The sequence below is a fragment of the Podarcis gaigeae genome (assembly GCF_964106915.1).
Source record: "Podarcis gaigeae genome assembly, chromosome: 4".
In the NCBI taxonomy this organism is placed as follows: domain Eukaryota; kingdom Metazoa; phylum Chordata; class Lepidosauria; order Squamata; family Lacertidae; genus Podarcis; species Podarcis gaigeae.
Window position 1 is genome coordinate 51,882,102 of NC_139677.1, and position 24,817 is coordinate 51,906,918.

A 24,817-nucleotide genomic window follows, 5' to 3' on the forward strand; every position below is an offset into this window, starting at 1 on the left:
GTCTACCTATTAACTCTTTCTCTCCTCCTGTACTACTACTACTACTACTACTACTACTACTACTACTACTACTACTACTAATTTATTATTTGTACCCCGCCCATCTGGCTGGGTTTCCCCAGCCACTCTGGGCGGCTTCCAACAGAGATAAAAAATACACTAAAATGTCACATATTAAAAACTTCCCTGAACAGGGCTGCCTTCAGATGTCTTCTGAATGTCAGGTAGTTGTCCATCGCCTTGACATCCGATGGGAGGGCGTTCCACAGGGCGGGCGCCACCACCGAGAAGGCCCTCTGCCTGGTTCCCTGCAACTTGGCCTCTCGCAGTGAGGGAACCGCCAGAAGGCCCTCGGAGCTGGACCCCAGTGTCCGGGCAGAACGATGGGGGAGGAGACGCTCCTTCAGATATACTGGACCGAGGCCATTTAGGGCTTTAAAGGTCAGCACCAACACTTTGAATTGTGCTCGGAAACGTACTGGGAGCCAATGTAGGTCTTTCAAGACCGGTGTTATATGGTCTCGGCGGCCGCTCCCAGTCACCAGTCTAGCTGCCGCATTCTGGATTAGTTGTAGTTTCCGGGTCACCTTCAAAGGTAGCCCCACGTAGAGCGCATTGCAGTAGTCCAAGCGGGAGATAACCAGAGCATGTACCACTCTGGCGAGACAGTCCGCAGGCAGATAGGGTCTCAGCCTACGTACCAGATGGAGCTGGTAAACAGCTGCCCTGGATACAGATTTGACCTGTGCCTCCATGGACAGCTGTGAGTCCAAAATGACTCCCAGGCTGCGCACCTGGTCCTTCAGGGGCACAGTTACCCCATTCAGGACCAGGGAATCCTCCACACCTGCCCGCCTCCTGTCCCCCAAAAACAGTACTTCTGTCTTGTCAGGATTCAACCTCAATCTGTTAGCCGCCATCCATCCCCCAACCGCTTCCAGACACTCACACAGGACCTTTACCGCCTTCACTGGTTCTGATTTAAAAGAGAGGTAGAGCTGGGTATCATCTGCATACTGATGAACACCCAGCCCAAACCTCCTGATGATCCCTGCCAGCGGCTGCATGTAGATGTTGAAAAGCATGGGGGAGAGGACAGAACCCTGAGGCACCCCACAAGTGAGCGGCCAGGGGTCTGAACACTCATCCCCCACCACTACTTTCTGAACACGGCCCAGGAGGAAGGAGCGGAACCACTGTAGGACAGTGCCCCCAGCTCCCAGCCCCTCAAGACGGTCCTGACATTTTCAAACGAACGGGCAAATGCCACAACATTTCATCTGGTCCCTCCTCAAACCTGGCAGCACCTTGGGCATGCCCAGACACTTGGATGCCAACCACTAAATCAATAAAGCTTGGATTCCCCCTTTTCCTCCACTAAAAACACATACAGTTTTCCTTTGGAACTGCCCTGTTAGCTGTAATAGGGTACTCAGAAATAAATGAAGACTGACTCATGTACTACATTTTTATCAGGAAAAAAATAAAAATAACAAAAAATACACATGGTAAATGCAAATATATATTTTTTTAAACATGTTTGATACAAAGCATGCTACACGGAGCTGCCAATAGATTTCTGCAGATTGGCTGCAATGAGCTAAGTGTATTCCAAATGAGGTTTTCAAACAGTTATGTCAAGTGCTTTCATTTTTTGTGTGTCCACTAGATGTCATCCTAGATTTGCTATACAAGCACTCTCAAATTGCAGATTTAAGAACAAATATTCAAACCTCTGTCAGCACCTGGTGTCATCATTCCAAAGTCAAAAAAGTTACCGACACGCCTTTATGGTGTGCCTCAGGACTATAGATCAGACTGCTTGTCCTCAGCATTTTAATCTACTTTCATGCAATGGCTCATGGCCCCAAATCCTGATTTCATTCAGGCCAAGTGTGGCAGCCACTTCCGGCAGCTGAGTTTGGATGGAATGAAAGGGCAGGCAACTGTTAGTTATTTAATTCATTATTGTATCTTTATACTCCCAGGGAGAGACACTTGTGGGATTTTCTGCCTTGGGTGTGTGCCATTTTTTGTTCTATCTCTGGCAGCCAAATGAGGCCATAGCCAGCCCTGAGGCCATAGTCTGCTTCTCAGAAATGATGTATAAAGCATATGTGAGATACTCGCTTGTAGGGTTTTCCAGAAGAACATGATTATAAAACCCCAAAGAAGATGCATGCTTTGTTGAGAGAAAGTGCAGGGCCCTTACAGAGGAGGCACTGTGTAGATATTTTGGCAGTTCTCTCTGACCTGACCAGGGTTAAAATACTAACCACCAGCAGAGCAGAAACCTCTTTACTAATATTCTAAGGCACTTCCACAGCCACTATTTTGTGAATGGGATTCAAGAGCATATCAGCAAAATCAGCTTATGCAAAAAAAGTAAACTTGGAATCTTGAGCAGCAAACCTGCTTTAAAAAATTGGACTTTTTGCAGAAAGGAAATTAATAGGGGAATGGACTGAAAAGTGTGGGATTGTTTGATGCAGCATTGTATAACCTTCCTATAAACAAATCAGAATGAATGTCCAGTAAACAGGTCATCTGGGAGCAGCCCTAGGCAGGTTAAAAAGAAAAGAAAGAGAGATAGACAGCTTTCACCCAGAGGGTAACATGAGAAAGGTGTTGTTGAAGACTAAAATGGGGAACCTCCCATCAGCCCCAGCCAGCCTGGCCAATGGTTTGGGATGATGGGCATTGTAGTCTAGCAACATTTGAAGGCTTACAGGTTTTCCACCGTAGTCTAAGAACTTGAGAGAGGCGTAGTTGCCCAGAATGTGTACACTCATTCCACTATTGCCCTCAGTAAATTGGTTTTGGAGGGTTTTTTAGTGTTTTGAAAACCTGCACAAGCTTATTTTACAATTGGCAAGTACTGCTTACTGCCAGCTGGGGGAGAATGGAGGTTGCAGATCAGCATTGGGCAGGTTCCTTAGTCTAAGTGGACAGGGGATAGCCCGCCTCCAAAGGATCTGGTTATCCCCTTAAAGGGATCCAGAAAGAGGTTCTTTTGTCTGGATACCCAAGACAGGTGGCTGATGGGCCATAGCACCCCCAAAATGGTGACCTTGGAGGGGTTGTCTTGATTTAATGCACATCATAGGGCAATCCTTAACCTTGGTTAAAACAACCAAATAATGAACTGGGCTGGTTGACTCAGGATACATACCCAATGCTTATGCCAAAACCTGCAGACATCTGTCATCAATAAATTTGTGGCCTATTTAAATCCCAGTTGGTTGTTTTGTGGTTATTGCAACTTTATTATGCCTCGACCCCACTGCCCATGACTCCATTGTGTATGGACCTGCAACAGTGGATAAAACAGGTGTGTGGATCAAGGGCACTTAAGTCTTTTAAAAGCAAACAATCATATGCCAGACCCAATCCACACTATATTCTGAAGTGACTGTTAGCCAGGAGCTGTCCTGAACACCTCCCATCTGCTGTTGTGATAGAGCAAGAAAGGGAGAGGAAGACTAGGGGAAGATGGAATTTTGTCAGCAGAAGACATGCTGTCTATAGATGGAAGTGAGAAGGTGTGTGTTTGTGTGCAGAGTGCTTCATCTTAGATTTTAAGTGAAGACAGAATCTAAAATAGTCGTCATGATTTTATCACACAAATGCCAACTTAAGAAATCACTTGCAGATATGGAACTGAAATGTGAACTTGATATTATCAGTGATGTACAGTTTTTGCAACAGCAACAGCAATACTTTTATTCTTGCTTCATAAAAAGAACTGTAAGGCATTTAACAGTTCCCGTATCTAATTACTGCTGCAGTTATTTGATGGAAGCAAGTGTGGGAATCAGAGGAAATTCCACTCCTCTTTATTACAGTAGAAATGCACTTAAAATTGAAACGTGTAGATTTTATTTCTCTGTTGAAGAAAGACGGAAACAAAACCAAAAAACCATAAATGCATTTCACGTAAAATGTAAAAGCCAGTTCCCAAGTTCCATTCCATTATTTTGCTGTGACCAAGAAACAGCCTGCAGAGCAAGGTTTTGAAATAACAGCGAGATTCTGTTGAATCAGAAAAATACAAATCCACAATTAGAGTGAGTGAACATTGCTTAATGATCTGGAAGGTTGTGCTTCCAACTGAATGGAGCATTTGCTCCATGGGTTAACATCTTGACTGGTGGCTTCATCATTTGCCATTTCTTCTCTTCTTTAAGCTCTTCACAGAAACACATGCCCAGTGAAGGAATCTAGTAAAGCAGAAAAGATTTCAAGATGGGGGTTTTTTAGGGCAAGAAAGGAAGTTACCCCATATAAGCCAACACCACCACGAGGTAACTGAATAGTTTTCATTATCCAAGAGTGTTAGGGGCAAGTCACTCGAGATGTTTAAAAGCAACAAATAATGGCTCACAAGGGCTTGAAGGAGTGAAGGTTATTTAAGCAGCATCAGGTGGCTCAGAGGATCTGATAATTATGCTGTGGGTCCCTCTTTCTTCACTAACAGCACTAAGGATATTGTCAGCCAAATTCTAGTAATTTTCAAGGGAAAGGGGGAAAGCATAGTTCACTTGACTGCAAATTAAAAGGATTAGGTATCAAGCGAAGGTAATGACTGACCTCTGCCTGAAATCCTGTTGTTTTGTTACCCACATGTGTACACTCAACTGCTTCGATCGACAGAAATGGCACCACTACAGGTGCCTTATAATACCCATTCCACATTTGTAAGAACTTTATTGTTTAGTGTTGCAGCACCTGCCCTTTGGAACTTCCTGCGTATTGACATTAAACAGACACCTTCACTGAACTCCTTTTGGTGCCTGCTAAAAGCATTCTTCATTAGACAAGCCCACACAGATGCTTAGAAAGCTGAGGTAATTTTAATCTGTTTTAATACTTGTAAGGTACGGTTATTAATTCCCCCCCATTTTATTGTTTTATCTTTTTGTAAACCCCTTTGAGATTTTGTTTTGTTTTCACAATCAAGTGGTGCCTAAATTTTAATAAATAAATAAAATAAAATAAAATAAATATTGCTAGGCGAGCAACCAGTATGATTTGGCACAAGGCAGCTTCTTCTGTTTCTAAGAGCGAACATTTTGCGAACATTGTGAATGCAGAGCAGAAAGGCAGGAAACTGCTTTGTACAGAATCAGACCACTGGTTCTTCTAACCCACTACTATTGACTTTCACTGGCAATGATTCTCCAGGATCTTGGGGTGGGTGGTGGGTGGGGTGGGTTTCTCTGCCACTGAGATAAGGTCCTTATGGCAAGAAAAGTTTAATCTCTGATGATTATGCACATACATAATAGGGGCAAACAAGCCTGAAGAACCAAGTTATTTAAAGCCAATGTAGTTGGAATGTTGGGAAATGACCTGGGAGACTGGGGTTCAGATCCCCACTTGGCCTTGAAGCTCACGGGGTGAGCTTGGACAAGTCCCTGCCTCTCAACCTAACCTGCTTCACAGGGTTGTTGTAGGGATTAAACGAGGGGAGGGAAAACCACAAATGCCACCTTGAGCTCCTTGGATAAAAAGGTGGGATATAAATGCAATAGATAAGAGAGAGCCTTACCTTTCGAATGAACTGGGGAAAGTCACCGCTCTTTCTGGCAGGAAGACCCAGTAATGGTCGAGTGAGGGAATCTAGAGATGAGCCGTGGCCAACAACCAGGATGGTGCCTATTGTTAGAAAGGGATCTCCTTAGAATAGTTTATTAAAGTAGTGCGGGGGTGGGGAACTTCAGTGCTGCAGGAGGACAAATGCAGCCTTCAACATTTCTTTATCTAGCCCTTTGGACTCTCCCCAAGCCACCCATATCACTTGCGCTACTTTGCACCTCTTTGTGTGCTTTTGCCAGGCTGGAATGTGCCCTTGCGTTCAAGCAACGGCCCTTGCTTGCCTGGATGAAGACTAAAGAGGGGTGTATGAGGAGTGTGTGTGGAAACTAGCCTACGGTGGAAAGGTAAAATTTACATTCATTGCTCTGCTCATTTTTGCCTCTGGCCCCTCCCACCATTGTTATGTGGCTCCTGGAAGAGGTTGCTGAGAAAGGAATGCGGCCTTTAGACTGAGATGATGATGATGATGATAATAATTTATTTATACCCCGCTCATCTGGTAGGGTTTTCACACCCCTGAAGGAGTACTAGTGGTGCTTGGGAACCTTCAGGCCTGCATATGTTCTAGCCCACCTATATTTTGGCTGCCACAAAGGCATTTTTTAAATAGCAAACTTGTGCTTGTGATTCTGTCTTTGAAGATTCAAAGCAATGAAATCAAGAGTTACCATAGAGTTACCTTCGGTTGCACAGGAGCCGACAATGTGTTTTATACTTGCAGAGCATCTGTTCACATAGTCCTCATAGCTTTCGGATGCCATCAGAGAAGAAAGAGGAAAATGACACCTGTTAACGAAATCCACTTGGTTAACATTCGTTGGCTCAAAGGAAATGTTAGGCTTGGAACATTTGAATGCCATTCCAGGCTCCATCACTTAACCTGCTTGATGGTTTTAGGAAATTGTTCATTTATAGCATGAGTGGGGAACCGTATTTCACCAGTGGGCCAGATCCTTATCTTCCCCAACCCTGTATGGGACAACTTTGACAGGTAGGCAGAACCACTCACCTGATGTCATCATGATGTCAGGTGAATGATACCTGCCAAAAGTCAAAGGAGGTTGCTGTAGCTACTAAGCTGACTGGCAGTGACAGCAACCTTCTTTAAGTGGCACTTTCATCACCTTTGAAAGAGACTTGATGTAGCTGATCAGCAGTTATAAAGGGAAGCCGCTTTATAATCAAGGGGTAGAATCTATAGAACATGTCCTTCTGTTTTGTAATTGATTTGATGGAAGATAAAACCCCCAAAGGTATTGTTGTTAGTGCCTAAATTTCTATCAGTAGTGGTGAGAACAAGAGAAAAACCCAGCATCTGAAACAGCATCTTCAGGGACTAGCTTGAAATTATTGTAGCTTTATATAATAGTTTTTATGTTACCCTTTTGAATCTGTTTTTCTCTGAGATTCCTGTGTTTTGGTCTATTGGTGGTAATAAATGGGTTGATTTGATAAGGGGAACAAACAACAAAGAAAAGTATTTTTCCAGCAAGCCTTCCTTGCTGGACCTTGCAACCTTATGGGATTTGATGAGCAAAACATGCTGCCCTGAGGTCATTGAAGTATAGAAGTTGTTTGGATTTGTACCCCCTGCCCCCCAAAAAACCCTCCATAAGATTTATTTATTTTATTATTTTGTTTTATTAATTAATTTTCTATCCTTCCAAGGTGCCCAGAGTTGGAAAATCACATTGTCGTAAAACTACTTTTGATAAAAGGAGAGGGGGGGGGGGGATGATTTTGCTAACAACTCCCTTTAAAGCTGAGGATGTTGTTCTGTGCTGAGTCATACAACAAACAGATAAGAGTTGTTTTCCCACCCCCTCCCAGAGCACACATATGGTCAGCCCAAGTCATTTTTTTTATCAGCTGAACAATTTCCACAGTTGAATCATTCACCGCAGCCTTTTGCCAAAAGGACTCCAAGAGGAAGCTACGAGGCTACAATCGATCCTGTGCTCGTTATTGTTTCCTGTTCTGTTTGAGGTTTTGCAAACTGCACTGAACCACAGAACTCCATTGCCACAGAGGGTTAAGAAAGAGAAGACTAAGCACGGTTGATGAAAGTGCAAGAATAACTACTTTTTACAAAGTGTGCAAACTTTTTGTACCTATAATATATGGTATTATTGTTCAGAAATGTGATTAAATGTAGAATCCAAGCTGCTTTGCTTCTAAAGTATCTCCACCAATACCCATCATTGCACTAGCAGCGACTGCTCTTGATTCTTCCCAAACACTTGCTTGTTATGTATTTCTTTTTAAAATGTGTTACCTTTACTTTGATATATTCTGCAGCTAGCCTAGATCAAAGGTAGTTTGGGGGGGTCTGATCTGGATCCCTGAGCCATTTTTTCTTGCCTCTCTGAAGACCTTACCAATTTTAGCAGCAGTGGCAAAATGAAAATAATAGAAAGTACACATAGTGCTAGGATAAGTAAGGCCCAGTGCTTGGATGGGGACGAAAATCACCCCCTCCTTGATCTTCAGTTTGATCATTCAATGAATGGAAGGGGGAATGAAGCAGCTGGGAAGTGGGGACACAGTGTGCCTGTGTCTACGTGTCTGCCTCAGAGTACATACATGAGAGAGTATTGGCTGCGTGATTTGGCTGGTGGAGGTTCAGGCAGAACGCTAAGCCAAACCATGGCTTGGCCATGAGCAGCTTGGCAGCAGCAGGACTGGGGCAAGTAGTACAGTGAAACCTGTACATTTACCCATTTGCGCTAAGCCATGGTTTGGCTTAGTATTATATGCTAACTGGATTTCTGTAACTGTAGCACTTACTTGTATGTGGTATCTATACTGTAATTGGCCTCTGTCAATTCTCTCTGTGTCATAAAAGAGGGAACAACTGTGCTTATCTCCCATTTAGTCCATTCAAAGAGTCCAGGTTCTATACAAATCTTGGCTTTTTGTTCCAGTTGAAGCCCTGCAAAAATCAAAGCCAATATTATAACAAAGAAAATCATATAGGACCTGTTTAAGACCAAATTTTGCATTCAATAAACATTTCAAAAAGTTTTATGAAAAGTCTTATGTGGTGTGATCTGGAATAAGTAATGTCCCAGAGGTTAATTATTTTGTCTGTCTGTTTCTCTCTGAGAAAAACAGCTCTATTCTCCCTCTGGAGCAGTAAAAATGTCACAGTAAAAAATTAAGGCTGCATGCACACTCAAAGAATCCTGAAAAATGTAGTTTCCCCCAGTACATAATTCCCAGCACCCTTAACAAACAACAGTTCCCAGGATTTGTTGGGGGAAAATATTTATTTTATTTATTTCATAAAATTTATATACCACTTGCTTGTAGAAAAAAACGTCATAATGTGCTTTATATGTATGGTAAGGTTACCAGATTTTTTTCAAAGAATCCAGGGACAGTTTTTTAATAAAAGAGAAAAAAAGTTATTTTTTAAAAAATTAAGAAGTAATCTCTTCTGTGGTCTCCTCTGTTGCGCGGCCTTAATCTGGGCACTGGCCTGCTCACTTAGAGCGCTAGCCACCGTGGAGTAGGCTCGGGTCAGGCCTGGGCTCGGCCACGTGTCCTTGCCCTCCCGGTGCTCTCCTACCTCTCCTCCTCAGCAACAGCAAGGTCTGGGCTCCCCTCTTTTTTCTCCTTCCTCTTTCTCTCTCTTCCTTCTCCTTCTCCTCTCCTCCTTCTCCCTGCGTCAGCTCCGGGGTTTTCCTGGCCCTGGAGCGCCACTGGGCAGTTGGCCGGGTGGCCGGGCGCTCTCATTCCTGGCTCAATTTGGGTCATGGGGGGGTCAGCGGTCCCCCCAGTTGATGCACAGGGCATCCCAGGTTCCCCTTTGGCAGTGACGGCGGCAGCAGTCTCAGCAGCCCAGAGCCAGCCTGGTAGCGCAGTTGGCTCTGGGTGGCTTCAGGAGCTGCTCACTGCCATGGCGCCCGCCATTTTGCCTCACCAGAAATCCCCATATGATGTGTCTTGTGCCATTGAACCAATCACACAACATTCATTCCCTACTAATAAATCTACAACACTTAAAATATAAATCCGGGGACGTTCTGGGGACGGATTTTGTCTGGGGACAGATATTTGTAAATCTGGGGACTGTCCCCAGAAAACAGGGACGTCTGGTAACCATAATGTATGGTATGCATACATCCTAACAGAACAACCAAATCAACTGCCTGAACTGGCTTTCTAACTTTGCCTAGTGGTAGAACGGGCCCGGAGAAAATGCTTCCACTTAGAAATAATTGAGATGCCAGCACACCACTTCAGCCTTGATTAGTTCCATACATCCCTTCTGTCAGAAAGGGTCACTTACCTTCCAATACATACTGAGAAGTTTGGATACAGCGTAGCGCTGGGGAAGAGTAGACACAGCTAACTACCACTTCCTTCTCAAGCAGGGCTTCTCCTGGGAATGAAGAAGCACCAAAAAATCCTTCACAAAAAGAAAATATGGGTGCAAAGTATGTTCATATGGATTGTGGGTGGGGGCTTTCATTCCTATATGTATTGTTTTGTGTTCTAATATACAATTGAAATGGATGGACTCACAAGGGATACTTTCTGAATTAAGAAGCAATGAAGAAGACTAGAGTCTTTGTGGAAATTGGGTCAAAATTTATTATTCTCATTAAACAATTCTGTAAAGGGTGCCATTGTATTGCCTGGAATATATTCACACCTATTTCTGTTTAACACTGAGCTACTGTTTGTCTTTCTACTAGTGTCACCCCACATTATAGCCCTTGTGAGCTGCTATGTTGTTGCTCTTCCAAAATTAAGCTGAAAGTAAAATTAAATGGAAGTTACATAACCCACACAAGCACTTCATAGACTGCTATATTATCCAGTAATTCATTGCTGCCCTTACCATTATTACATAGAATGAGGTGGTCATTCTCAGCCTTAAAAGCTGGTCAGCAGCCCCAGGCCATTCCTCCTGAGCCCCCCAGCCATTTCCCTCAGTTGGAGGAGAAAGCTGTGTGTACCACGCCAGGTCCTGTGCTTGCTTTAGCTAGCTTGAAGCCTTCAGTTACAGTGGAGAACACTTTCCCATCACCAGTGTTGAACTTAGGTTTGGAATTGGGGTGGACATCTTGTCCTTTCCCTCAATATATTTTTGGCCATCCCTGAGTAACACCCTTCTCGGTGACCAAGATCTTCTACCTGTTTGGCAAAGGCACCCAGATACATTCGGCAGTGTTGCCAAGAAGTTGCTTGTTTAAGTTTTGACCAAAGTTTGGTTCATGCAGGCTTCTGGTTAAACGAAAGTAATGCTACTTTCTGGTGAGAAACTTTGCTGTCATTAATGAGGATGAGATCATGGATTGAGGACACCTGTGTTATCCAGTATGAACTGGACTTAAACGCTGTTATGGTGGACAAGCTCATTGTGGCTGGATACCTTCATGGTGAGATAGCACGTCCACCTTACAGTTCTGGAAAGCTACTGCCAGCATGGTCTCTGATTGACTATGGAAAATCTGAACCACCAAGCCCTTCTTTCTGTTGTCCCAACTTCTGTTTAGCTTACCTATTAGTCTAGACTGGAAAATACCACAACATGATAAAGGAGGATCATATTCAAAGTTCTTGATGCTATCTTTTCGATTTGGTAGACTGGTGGGGTAATTGAGGTCAGCTCGGTGATATTTTCCTGGAACAAATTCAGAATGCTTTTACAACTAATGCCAGAAAATCCACAGCAAATCTAATTTTATTTCTCTTAGGTTGGTTTTAATCCATTATGGCCTAGCTGTCCTTAGAATGCCACTACTACTACAATCTCAATTCCCCACCCATCCAATAGAGTCATAGAATTGTAGAGTTGGATGAGACCTCAAGCGCCATCTAGGTTAACCCCCTGCAATGCACAAATCTCAACTAAAGCATCCATGACAGGTGACCACTCTACCTATGCTTAAAAACCTCCAATGAAGGAGAGTCCACAACCTTCTGAGGGAGTCAATTCCATTGTTGAAAAGCCCTCACTGTTGGAAAATGTTCCCGATGTTTAGTCGGAATCTCCTTTCTTGTAACTTGAATCCACTGGTTCAAGTCCTACCCTCCGGAGCAGGAGAAAACAAGCTTGCTCCATCTTCCATGTGACAGCACTTTAGATATGTGAAGATGGCTATCTGATATCGCCTCAGGCTAAAATACCCAGCTCCTTCAACTGTTCCTCATAAGGCTTGATTTCCAGACCCTATCAGCCTACGTTTACTGATTTTAGAGTCTGATGCACAAGTTGCACAGCCCCTGAAAATGCTGCTTTATTAATTCATGATTAACCCATTTCAGACTCAAGGCAACTTGGGAACTCACAAAGAGATCATTTCCATTCTTAACAGGGTTTCTAGGGAGCAGATGGGCTAATCATTTTTGTTTGTTCATTACTGTTAATATGATACATTGCTTTAGGTCAAATCTGCTGTATCAGATCCCCAACCTTCTACTTACCATCTGCATCAAAACACTGCTGGAGCCAAGACTTCCCAAACACTTGATCTACCCTTTCTCCGTGGCGAATAATCAAGAGGCCTCTTGGGACTGTGCTTTTCCCAGGGAGCTGGAAGAAATTGCATTACAACTCTGCTCATTAAAATGACAGAAACTTTTAGATAACCAGAAGTTTAAGTGAGCAGAAGTATTATTCGCACCATGCTGCACTGGCATGGCCTCTACAAAATGGCACCTCTATAAGTTTTAAGTGCATCAACCAGTGACACTGACACTCTTGTCACTAGGACAAATGGTGCAAGTTCAGATCGTGGTAAAAATCTAGGAATTTCCGTGTTAAATCAAAACAAAGTCTGGCTTATATAGTGTAGCAGGATTGGGGAATCTGTGGGCCTCTAGTTGCTGGGGAATACAACTCTCATCATTCCTGGCCATTGGCCATGCTGGTTTTGGTTGATGGTAGTTGGAGTCCAACAACATCTGGGGGGAACCACATTTTGTCCCCAGCAGAATTTAACCAGCTGCTTCTAAGAGGCTCACAAATAGGGTGAGATGCATGCTGTCTCTGAACATGGATGTTCACATTTAGCTATCACGGCTAGTGGTTGTAACATAGCTAGATATGCTGGATAGTTGAGATTCTCACAATGCCGATTCTTCTCCATTCTGAATTTAGGGTTGCTTTTATGATAAATCCACCAAAAGACGACATAGTCTAGGAGTATAAAACAGTCTATTAAAGCAACATGCTTTCGCACGCCGACTACAATAACTGTTTGCCTTGTGGAGATCTGAATATAATGCATAAGAGAGGCCTGAGGCAGGGATAGGAAGCCTGTGACTCTCCAGATGCTGAACTACAGCTCCCATCACCCCTGACCATCAGCCATGCTGTCTGGGGTGATGGGAATTGAGGTCCAACAGCACCCATAGGGCCACAGGTCCCCTATCTCTTCCCCAAGGTTTTGAAAACTGGTTCACTTTTGAAAACAGATATCCTTCTGCCTAGGCAGGTTTCTTAATGTTACACTTCATGTGATGGTGAAACCCCAAAACTGTATAAAGTGTTACTTGCGCAAACCTAGTTTGTACAGCAGCTTTTCTTACACTAGCATTTATGCATACTCCATGGGATGAAGACATTCAAAAGCCAGTTACCTGAAGAGGAAGTGTTTTGCCTGCATTTCTTGGCAAAGGATTTGGGTTTTTCAGTTTATTGCAAGACTCATTTTTATCCTTAGAATGCAGAGTGAACATATATTCTCTGTAAAAGAAAGTTGCATGCCAATGACTGAGAGGGATAATAAAATAGTGGAGAAATCCAGGCTCATGCTTCTTTTTGAAACCAAACATAAAGTCCACACTATGTGACATTTAGACCACCTCCAGGCTGACCAAACCCACTGATCTCTGCAAAGAAGGTGGAGCCCACAATAGTTCTCTAAATGACAATATGGCAGATTGTAAAAACAGATAATCTATGAAAATAGCCAATGTATATTTCCAGGGATATTTGCTATATTGTGCTCCCAATTTTCTTACATGGTAAAGAGGGCAGCCTCTTAAAGTGCCACTTTTTTTGTATGGTGGTTGTGTGACATATGTTTATTTACAAATATTCTAGCTGAGTGTGGGAGAAAAACAAGCCATTAGAAGGACCTTGTTAGAAAGACTGTGTTAGTGTCTAGGTCTGAGAAAGATAATGCTAGCCTCTAGAGTGCTTAGTAAGACAAGGTTAGTCTTCCAAACATCTTGAAAGAATGCTAGCTTCTAAGGCACCTTGAAAGATGATACTTGATAATTTCTAGAGCACTTAGAAAGACAATGTATGACATAGGATATGAAATAAACCCTACCCAATGGTCTAAACTGTGGTCTAAATCACCATTTAAATCCATCTCAGCCAAATGAAGAGAACTACTCAGTCTGAAACTTATCTATATATGGTACCTAACACTATGGAAGCTGGCACACTACATTACTGTCTATTATACAGTGATCAGTCTGCACAGGGTTGATTTAATAACTAAAAGTGAAGGGTAATACAACTCAACTCTTATACAATTGGAGAATGATATGGAATAGTTTGCACATAGAAAAATCTGAAGCCACAAAAAAATCTGAAGCTCAGTAATACTAACCTGTGTTTGACCCAGGTATCTGACTCGTTGGCTTTTTCTGTGTAATTTTCAGGAACAAATCCCCGGCACCCAGTTCTGTGGGAGATGCCAATCACCCAGCCTTCACAAACTTCTGTTTGCTTTGCCCGGTCAACATAAACCAGATCCCCAACATTCAGCATCAGTTCATCAATGTTCTGAGGCTTATACTGGAACAGGGCCCTCAAAAGCTAAGAGAATTTGATTATTATTTTTTAAAGAGGAGAACAATAATGTGAGAGACGTTTTGTCAGATCCAGGAAAAGCAGAGACATTGCTGACATCTGCTTCAACTTTATTTGAGACATTGAATCAGTTTATATTTGCAACAGGAGAAACCTTAGGGCTCAATGAAAGAGAAGCTCACATGCTTTACTGTTCATGGTATAACTGCGATTATCTGATTATGTTAGCATGATGTGTCATGGAAAACAGCTGCTTATCACAAAATAGGTTAAAAGCCTTTTTCAGCTGAGCAACTCACCAAGAAGGATGAAACCGCTGCACTAGCTGGTGGGTCACTGTTGTTTCTTGGACCGGAGAGGGCTGAGGTAGTTGGTGCAGTGCAAATGCACTGACAGAACCAATCTAGTTCCTGTGTCAGGGCATTTGCACTGTACTGACCTCTCTGACACCTGACCCCTTTCCAATGATCCATTTGCCAGGAAGCTAACATAGAGGTTCTACCCCACTCAGCAACCTTCTTCTGCCTTTCATATATTCTTCTCTGTATATTCACTCAATGCACACTAAAAATAGATCTTTTTTTGGTATAAGCCTCAAGTGCAGCTTTAATTCAGAAAAACGGGTGGGAGTAAAAAAACAACAAAAAACTAGGGATGGGTGAATATGTCATTTTTTATTTATCTCAGTTTCACACTTTTCCAATACTAAGTTCAATTCCCCACATTTCAATATTAATTAGTATTTTTTTTTAAAGTACTCATGAAAATTCACCAGCAATTTAGTGCAATATTCTCCTAGAATACACAGATTTTCACACATTTGCTTAATAAATCAGTTTTAAAAGCAATTTCCCCTAATACAATGTAGTTGTTTTTTGCATGTTACCTTCACTAATATACACATTTACACACACACACATATGCATTTTGTACACTTTAATTGGCTGGAGAACTGCACTGCAAAATTCAGAGAAGGGCAAATTTGTGTTGTGGTTCACACATTGTGTGTAAATTCCCTTAAATGTGAACTGAACTGAAATTTTCACCTACCCCTAGTGCTATATCTATCAGTGGTCTGAGAAACCCTGGCATAAACATTGTTAGCAAAACCAGGGAAATTTTGGAGTCCGAGGCCTCTCTTTTGTGCAAGGGATCTGGGTCTCTCCAAGAAAATTCTTGGCATGCAAAATGACTTTTCAGAGTAGAATGCCACATAGCCAGACTAAAAGAAAGGATACATTTCCTTTTCGTGAATGAAAATAAAGTGATGCATTGCCAAAAGCTTATCACGAAGGTGAGCACTCTATATCTAACCAACTATACACCAACAGAAAGTTTTTTCCAATTTCAAAGAGTAAGGTATCTAGTATGGGTGTTAATTTATTCAGAGAGTCTTCTCACATTTCTGAGTTGAACCACACTTTTAACTCAGGGACTCTTTAAGCTTCCAGATGGCTTCAGCTATCCAAAAGTGCACATGAAAATCAAAACTAGGGAAATGTCCAGAGCTTGAGAGGGGAGGAGATGGGTTGGAGAGGTGACAGATAGTTCATTTTGATGGACAGGTCTAGCTTTTAAACACAGTGAATTATTTCCCCCAGACATTCAAATCACAGCAATGTGGAAGAGGGAATTAAACACTGTTTGTGTTTCATGTGGATTTATGCAAGTAAATAGAGATATCTCACTCCAAATCCTAGGGTTTGTGTCAGAAGCCCATCCCCCACCAACAAGCCTTATTTATTTATTTACTTAATTTATATACCACCCTTCGTCCAAGGACCACAGGGCAGCTTATAGTATAAAAACTCAAAATACTTAACGTAATAATAAACAAAACAGTTCCTTCCTCTTGGAATAACAGAGTCCTTCCTGAGGGATTGCACTTTACCCAACCTAGTCTTTCCTGGGGATCCATGCCCCTTTCTCATCTCTACATCCTATTATTCCTTTAGTACCCACCCTGAAAGAGTAAAGCCTGCACTTGCAGGAGGACAACTGCAGCTATTAATCTGAAATTCAGCAAGTGTCATCTCCTCAGATGGGGCAACATTGCTGGCAAATTCCATCCACTACTAACAGAAAATAAAAAAGTTATACACTTTTCTATTGTTAAAAAATTTAAACTTTAGAGGTGCTTTGAATCAAACCCCTGAACATATCTGCCTACAATTAACCCACTCAAAAAGGGTTGCTGTGCCTGCAAATTTCACCCACTTCTGTGATTGGGGGATGGGGAGTAGAGCCATTTTCAGATACCCCATAATATTGAATTGGGGGTCATAGTAGGACTTTGTTTTTAACAGATCTAATTTGATTCCAAATAATGAATTGAACTGGAAAGACACAGAGAGGATCCAAAACAGATCAAGCTACTTTCCAAAACTACAGATACAGATATAAGGAAAACCTTGTGGTCAGTGCACATCCTCAGTATCTTGTAGTGTACACACCTGATAATGTACAAAGCGCATATCTCTGGAATACAGAACTGCTGTCCACTGGCAGCTTTGCTTAGAATTGACTGATTTCGCCAGTTGTTCCAAAGTCTTTTGATGGTGAGGGTAAAATTTGTTGGCCAATGTAAGATGGAGCTGCTTTGTTGAAGGTTTTACACAGCAATCTACAACAACAACAACAACAATTGTCAAATAGTATTGAAGGATGAAATTGGTTTTCATTCTATTATTCCCAGAGTTGTATTCTATAATTTTTTTTTACTATGCTGAAAAAAGTCAGTTAAAAAAAATAATGCATTATAGCTCCAATTTATGGTGCAATCCTATGGGTGTCTACCCACTGAATTCAATGGGATTTACTTCCAGGTAAGTGGGTAGAATTGCAGCCTTAGTACACACAAGCAGTTACACACCTGCAGGCTCCAGTGCACTCACAAAGCTACACACAAGAAGGGGGTTCCTGATGCTGCTTGATGTCAAGACGACCTATACAATATGCAAACTCATGCAGAACTTTTCGTGAAACTGAAATGGAGAGGGCAGCTTCTCTCCTTATGTGTGCCAACACGAAACAGGGAAAATCTCAACAGTGACAACGAGTTTGTCAAAGTAGTTACCTGCTAAGACGATAGCCTCCGAAGCAAAAGCTGCAGCAAATGACTTGAGGACATTTGCAGGGCCGTCGCTAACGAAGAAGCCAATGTAAGTGCTGGAGGAGTGTAGTGATAAGGAAATGATTGCCGGGAAGTAACCAGAAAACCTGTCGCCTGCTCTTTTCAAGGCTTCGTACAAGCCATCAACTTTTTGGTCTTCACACTGAAATAAAACCCACCAGTTACAGGCTTTCAATGGACCCCCTTGCCACAGGCACCATTTACAAGTGAGATCTGCATCAAAACTCTGCAGTGATGTGTTTCAGCCAGCCATTTCCTCTTCCAAAATACTCCATTATGGTCACCCACCCACCTGCTTTCCCACACGCTCTCAAAATGTTCAGTTGACCTTTCAGGGTCACTGAGTATGCTAATTCCATATTAGCCAGTTTTAGCCCCCGCCCTTTAGAGTCCCCCACCCAAAGGGTTTTTTCTTTTTCTTTTGGCACTTCTGTAAATTTTGGAGCTTCCCCAGGTTGTCTGATACCTTCCTCTTGTAAATTGGTGGTATTTTTTGGCTAAGCAAGCAACAACACTCATTCCTGAAATAGATGGAATGACACACTTAAGATGATGAGAACAAGGCACACAACCAAGTAAAAATGGATGGAATAAAAAATGGCAAGCACTGCAAATAGGTACTGGGGCTGACCCTTGGCTTAAATTGAGAGACTTCAGTCATTGTCATCACAATAAATACTTTGTTCACTCACCGTAAAGAATTCAGAAAGTGTGATGTGTGGGAAAACTTCATGGGCTTTGTTTTTCCCACATTGGTTTTTGCTTTCTTTCCAAAATTCCATCAGTGTGTCATTCAAAGCACCCGTTGGGCACAAATAGAGGGCATATTCCTGAGGGATTGGGTCTTCCAGTGAGGGATCATTGCAGTGAGAATGCAACCTACAATGTAGAGATGAAGTTATAAACTTATGACGGTCTTCTGCAAGAGCTGGTTCACACTTTATGTACATAGGCTGCATGGTGGTACAAAGTGATCTCACCAGAAATTGGCACAGATGCCTCCACCACGTCTCTGGCAGTAATTGCAGGTATACTGCCTTGGGGGCTTCTGCTGCCTGAGGCAGCTGCTTCACCTCTCCTCGTGTATGTGCCGGACCTGATGCAGGGCATTTTTAACATACAGGTCGCACTCACACTATGGCTCCCCACCCCCAAATCCTGGAAACCATAATTTTTTAATATTGCTGAGAACTGTAGCTCTATGAGCAGTAAACTACATCTCCAACTCCTTGAAAGATCCCATTAACGATGTCGCCGAAAAATTTTACACATCACTTGGGAAGACAGGCGAACTAATGCCAGTGTACTGGAAGAAGCAAAGATCACCAGTATCAAAGCAATGATTCTTCAACATCAACTTCGTAGGACTGGTCATGTTGTGTGGATGCCTGATTATTGTCTTCCAAAGCAACTACTCTATTCCGAACTTTAAAATGGTAAGCGTAATGCTGGTGGTCAACAAAAGAGGTTCAAAGACTCTCTCAAGGCAAATATTTAAAAATGTAGTATAAACACCAACAACTGGGAAACAGTGGCCTGCGAGTGCTCCAGTTAGAGAACAGCCTTTACCAAAGGTGTCATGGGTTTTGAAGATGTTCGAACTCAGGACGAAAGGGAGAAATGTGCTAAGAAGAAGGCACGCTTGACAAACCCTCACCATGATCAACTCCTGCCTGGAAACCTATGTTCCCACTGTGGAAGGATGTGTGGGTCCAGAATTGGCCTCACAGTCACTTATGGACTCACTTTTAAAACCATATTTATGGAAGACAATCTTACTCGGCTATGAGCGATTGCCAAAGAAGAAAGGAAGGATGTGATCTTAAAGTGGTGGAGAAACTCCCCACCAGTTTCTTTTTTCAGCAGACATGGTGAAGACTAGTTGGGCTCAGGGTGTGGTAAACATTTCATTGCAGGATGGAGTGGTGTCTGCCATCCTAAAAGAGGTTGTACTGCTGGCTGGAACTGATTGAGGCTGGTGGAGCAGAGCACCATTTGTCCTAACAGGCCAGCCACCATAGTCATTCACTGCCTGGTTGCAGAGGACTGGTGGGAGGCACCAGCTGGGGAATCCCCAAGGGAAGAAGGCTCAGGGCCAGGGGATTAAGGTCCACAAATGACAACATTTTGGAGGTCCCATGTCATAAGGTGGTTAGATTGGTCTCAACTAGGGCCAGGGCCTTTTCAGTACTGGCCCCGACTTGGTGGAATGCTCTGTCTCAAGAGACTAGGGCCCTGCGGGACTTGACATCTTTCCACAGGGCCTGCAAGACAGAGCTGTTCCGCCTTGCCTTTGGTTTGGACTCAGTCTGACCCTTATGTTTCCCTCCCCTTATGATTTTGATCTATGGGCTACTTTTAAAATGAGGCTGCATTTTAAATTGCATTTTAACCTGTATTTTAAATTGTTTTTTTCCCCTATTATGTTTTTACTGTAATTTTACTGGTGTTAGCCGCCCTGAGTCCGGCTGTGGCCGGGGAGGGCGGGGTATAAATAAAATTTACTATTATTATCATCATTATTATTAGCAAATCTAACATGCTGCCATACTGAATTTTCTCATTCCATTGCTGAAATGTATATTTGAGTTTGCTGCGATTTTGTAGCATCATTTCCTACAAAGTCAAATACAGTGTTATGGGGAAACACCCCCCCCCCCCGCAAAAGATGGAGCAATACCTTCTAATTCATGTCATTGAGAAGTACAACTTTTGCACACTCACCACTTTGCGGCATCTTCTGCTGACTTTTGCCCAGTAGCTGCCAAAGCTTTTAGCCTGAGGAAAGTACAATGAACCCACTATGTGAAAACAAAGCCACAATCACACTTGAACAGTATGCTGCACTTCTGGTATTTGGCTGTGGGAAAGTTTTCTGAACATAATGACTTACTACATCGGCTAAATTTAGATTCTGAAACCAAGAATATGGCTGCCTATCTTGCGTTTTAACAAGTTGTTAGATTTTCCACTTTCCAAACACCAGGACTTTCACCTGAATAAAGAAATTGTAGTTGATTGGGCATAATGGGTTTTGATTCATTAACTGATCAGTTTTGCTATCCCAACCCTGCCAGACACAAAGAACCATGAGATTCAGCAAACCCCCAAACAGACATGATGAGCAAAAATGGGATAACAGCAGCAGAAAGGTGTGCTTTTGTAGGCCTCCAGATTTTGTAGGACTCTGACTCCCATCTGCCCCAGCCAGCATGGGTAATGCTCAAGCAAAATTGAGTTGTAGTCCAACAACATCTTGGGAGCCACATATTCCCCATCCCTAGTCACAGAGAAGCTTACAATGGTTAAATACGGCTTTTGCTGAGACAGAGAAGTTGTGTGCATGTGGCCTTGGCAGCTGGACTGACAGGAGGTTGAGAATGGCCTCGTGAATTGATAATAGAGATGGATGAGAAATCCAATTCATTCATGTTTTAATAAGAGATGAGCTAATTTGCACTTTTCGAACCAATACAGAATCTGAAACACAGGTATCTCTCAAAATTCATAGTTCCCAGAATTTTACAATTAAGTTCTCCAGCTAAATAATATGTACTAAAATGCATACAATAGGGAGGAATGTGCAAAAACCAACCAACCAACCAACCAACCAACCCACATACATTAGTGAAAAATAACAAAAATGCTTTCTGTTCGGAAAAATGGCTTGCAAAAATGTATATATTAATCAAAACTATATACAAACATGTGTTTATTAGAAAACCACCGTAAAATGCTAAAGAGTATTCATTAGGATTTTTTTTTTGGGGGGGGCAAATAATAATTGCAGATTGCAGCAGAAATGTGGAGAACTGAATATAAGATTGGAAAAATGAGAAACTTAGAAAATCGAAATTGACCCGTTCATTCACCCCTAGTCGATAATACTTTCATTCTCACAAATTTGTCAATGACTCAACTATCATTATGAAGAAAGAAGCACCCATTGTTTTGGTTAAAAGAGGCAGACATGACAGGGAAAGGGGAGTGCCTCTTCTCGGGTACAATCTCCATCTCCTGTGCTGTTGTGGTTTACTTTGGTAAGCAATGAAGTTAAAAATAGTTCAAGTTTAAAAATCTATTTCCTGTTTAACTGGGGAAACTTTTAAATCTATGTGAAGATTTTTGAATCCACTAAATGTTGCAGCCTTTTATGCTTAAATGTTACACCCACTCTTTTGGGTCTCATCCTCTTTCCTCTCTTCATGATTTTGTTCCTGTGACTTTAAAAGCAGCCTGACATGAAGACATTAAACTGGCGAAGCTTTCTCCATCACTTTACCTCCCTGAAATATTTAACCTGATTAATTTCTGCGTGCCAGATGACCATTACAGACACCATACCAGGATCACTGAAAAGTGGCAAGCCTGCAAAATGTTTCCATGTTGGATGTTGTGTATGCAAAACACTGCTTGTAAAAACACTGCTCATGTTTTACAACCCCATTCATATGAGAAATAAGCACAGCAACCCAAGTACTAGAGACACAAAGTTTCAAAAGAGATCAGAAGAAAATCCTGAGTGTGTAACTTCAGAATGTGTGTAACTTCTTTTCCTGTTCCCTTTTCTCACGTCTTTCAAATCACAAGCCATTGTTTCAAACTGTAAGCCATCTTGAGTGCTTTGGCAGAAAGACAGCATATAAATATAGGCAGTACAACAGGAAAGAATAAAAGCAAGCAAATGGGGCATTCAATCTGAGCTACTCTGACACACAGATCTCTTTTGGGAACCAGAATTCGGAAACATATTGCCTGGCTGCTGCTATCATAATAAAAAAAAGTGAATTGCATGGTATACTCCCCTAAACATTTCTATCCTCTCTCAAGTGAGCAACATGGACTTACAGTGGTACTTCGGGTTATGAACTTAATTCACTCTGGAGGTCCGTTCTTAACCTGAAACCATTCTTAACCTGAGGTACCACTTTAGCTAATGGGGCCTCCTGCTGCTGCCGCACCACTGGTGCACGATTTCCATTCTCATCCTGCGGCAAAGTTTGTAACCTGAGGTACTACTTCTGAGTTAGTGGAGTTTGTAACCTGAAGCATTTGTAACCCGAAGTGTTTGTAACCCGAGGTACCACTGTGTGTGCATCACATGCCCGCCATAGTCCTTTGCAAGGTGCTCTGTGCTTTCTGCTGTTCCATCCATCTCAGCGTTCAAGTGTCACCGCAAAAATAGTTACTGCTCCAGCTTGTGAAGAAGCTATCTCCATCCAGGCCTCCCTCAAAATGCCACCACGAGATGTGACTAAGCACCATGAGTTAGATTAGGGAGCTCATTGCTTCCCATCAAGGCACTATGGAAGGCCTATCTTTTTAAAACATTGTGCCGAGAGCTTAGCTGCAGGTGCCACATAAATTATAAATGTTTGAGTTATTACTATTAGCATTATTATTACGCACCCTGGGAGCTGAGATTCTCCACAGGAGTCATTTATTTCATAGTGCATTTATTATTAGTAGTAGTAATTGTAGTATACAGCCCTATACCCACAGGTCTCAGGGCAATTCACAACATAAAATCACAATATAAAAACAAAAACAAAAACACCCCCCAACTATTCTGGGGTTTCAGGCTCCCTTACAGCTCTTGCCATGGCAAATGTGGAACAATATGCAGGGGCAACGTACTGGTCAATACAGTACATCATGACTTTTTGGTAAAACTATGTCAAATAATCTCCTTCAACAGGTTTGGCTGAAGAAAATCTAAGCATACCCATAAGTCTCTTGTGATACCCAACCCAAGAGCCGAGCTTGCTGCAATACAGAAGGGGATGTTCTGTGATGTTGATGGCTCCACACAGCCTTTTAGCTTACAGATTAAACTTTGCAAACAGATCAGAGAGGGCTTTATGGCAATGTAACTCCAGAGGTACTCACGCTGTGTGTACAGGGAACTCAGCGGCCAAAAGAGGCTCCAGTAAGGACTGGGTCGTCCTGTTTTTGTACTTGTTCAAGATCTTGGCGTAGAGTGGTGTCTCTGCCTCTGCCATCTCTTCTCTTTCTCTTTGGGGAATGCATGTAAGACAAACACAGAGAGAAAAAGTGGGGAGGCAGAGTCTGCAGATAAAAATCAAAACCTCAAAACCTCCTCCGATCTTTTTGACACAAGCTGATATCCTGTTTTTGCAGCATGTTGTGGCTCTTACAATTACTACTGTAAGTAGGCTGGAAGGGAAAAACTGAATACAACACACAGGACAGGTCCCATGTGAGCTGCAAATGTCTATATACTGCAGTGCTATATGTAATTCTGTGACATATATAAACTAACTATATCAACATTTTTTGGGTCATAATTTATTTTTACTCCAAAGGAATACTGAGTCAACATTAATGGTATTCTAGTGTTGGATGTTTGTTTGGAGGCCTAATGAGATATTAATTGCTTGTTTTATTTAAATGGGTGGTATTCCAATACTTTTTATTTAGAATAGACCTATTGAAATTAATTACTAAGTTATATGGGTCTACTATGAGTTAAATTTAGTTGAATACCTACCCAAATTTGTACCCCACTTTTCTCAAAGGTGGAAACAAAGCAGTCTTAGGAACAACCAAATTAAACAATAAAAACACAAAGCAATTAACCAAAGATAAGCAAAGCACACTTCAAAACCACATTTTTTTTTAAAAAAAGTGATTCTCCAAGCCATAGAGCAAGAAAACAAATGAAGAAAAACAAATAATAAGAGATTTATTAGGCCCAAAGCCTTCTATGCTAAGCAGATGCATATAGGTTGTCCTTTGGGACAGGATGGGGAGGCACATTCTACAGAGCTTGTGCCACAAAAGAGAACCAAAAGATGCCTACCCAAATAATTTCATTTAGGAGGGTCAAATGGAGCACAGTCTCAGATATGTAGTGGACCATGCAAGAGGTTACATATGGGGGAAATGGTTCTTAAGGCACTTAGAGCCACAAGATTTAGGGGTTGAAAGGTACAAATCAGACCAATTTCTTGAACTGAACTAGGAAACAGACGGGCAGTCAGCATAGACCATACAAAATCAGAATAATATGCTCTGTACTGCACACCTAGTGCCGGCTAACAACATGACAGCAGCATTTTGCACCAGTTAAAGTTTCCAAAGCATTTTCAAGAGCACTTGTGTGTTATGGTAACTCAGCTATTGAGGTTATTAAGGCAGAGATGGCCACAAACATCTCTAATGTCTCTAGGAAAGTATACAGTTTGAGTACCAGCCCCAGATGGTGAAAAACACACAAAAAAATTTCCACCATCCGATTATCTAGAAGTATCATCAAAGTACTGAAGTAGCAAGGAGCATCA

At 42.1% G+C, this 24,817-nt stretch overlaps 1 protein-coding gene across 2 annotated transcripts; it reads right to left on the reverse strand.

Annotated features, from left to right (window-relative positions):
- Positions 1 to 1,454: 1,454 nt before the first annotated feature.
- On the reverse strand, positions 1,455 to 23,839 carry UBASH3A (ubiquitin associated and SH3 domain containing A). 2 transcript variants are annotated; one of them, XM_083734837.1, is made up of 14 exons: positions 23,403 to 23,836; positions 20,238 to 20,291; positions 18,206 to 18,392; positions 17,457 to 17,655; positions 16,834 to 17,003; positions 14,178 to 14,386; positions 13,195 to 13,300; positions 12,037 to 12,145; positions 11,111 to 11,233; positions 9,893 to 9,985; positions 8,386 to 8,530; positions 6,278 to 6,384; positions 5,552 to 5,658; positions 1,455 to 4,220 (listed from the first exon to the last, which is right to left on the reverse strand). In XM_083734837.1, the coding sequence occupies exons 1-14, from the start codon at positions 23,513 to 23,515 to the stop codon at positions 4,083 to 4,085; spliced, it is 1,860 nt and encodes a 619-aa protein (XP_083590963.1). In that variant the 5' UTR covers positions 23,516 to 23,836; the 3' UTR covers positions 1,455 to 4,082. The 2 variants fall into 2 exon arrangements, 1 of the variants encoding a protein (XP_083590963.1); XR_014563297.1 differs by having other exon boundaries at positions 4,081 to 4,220; positions 6,267 to 6,384; positions 23,403 to 23,839.
- Between the last annotated feature and the right edge of the window lie 978 nt (positions 23,840 to 24,817).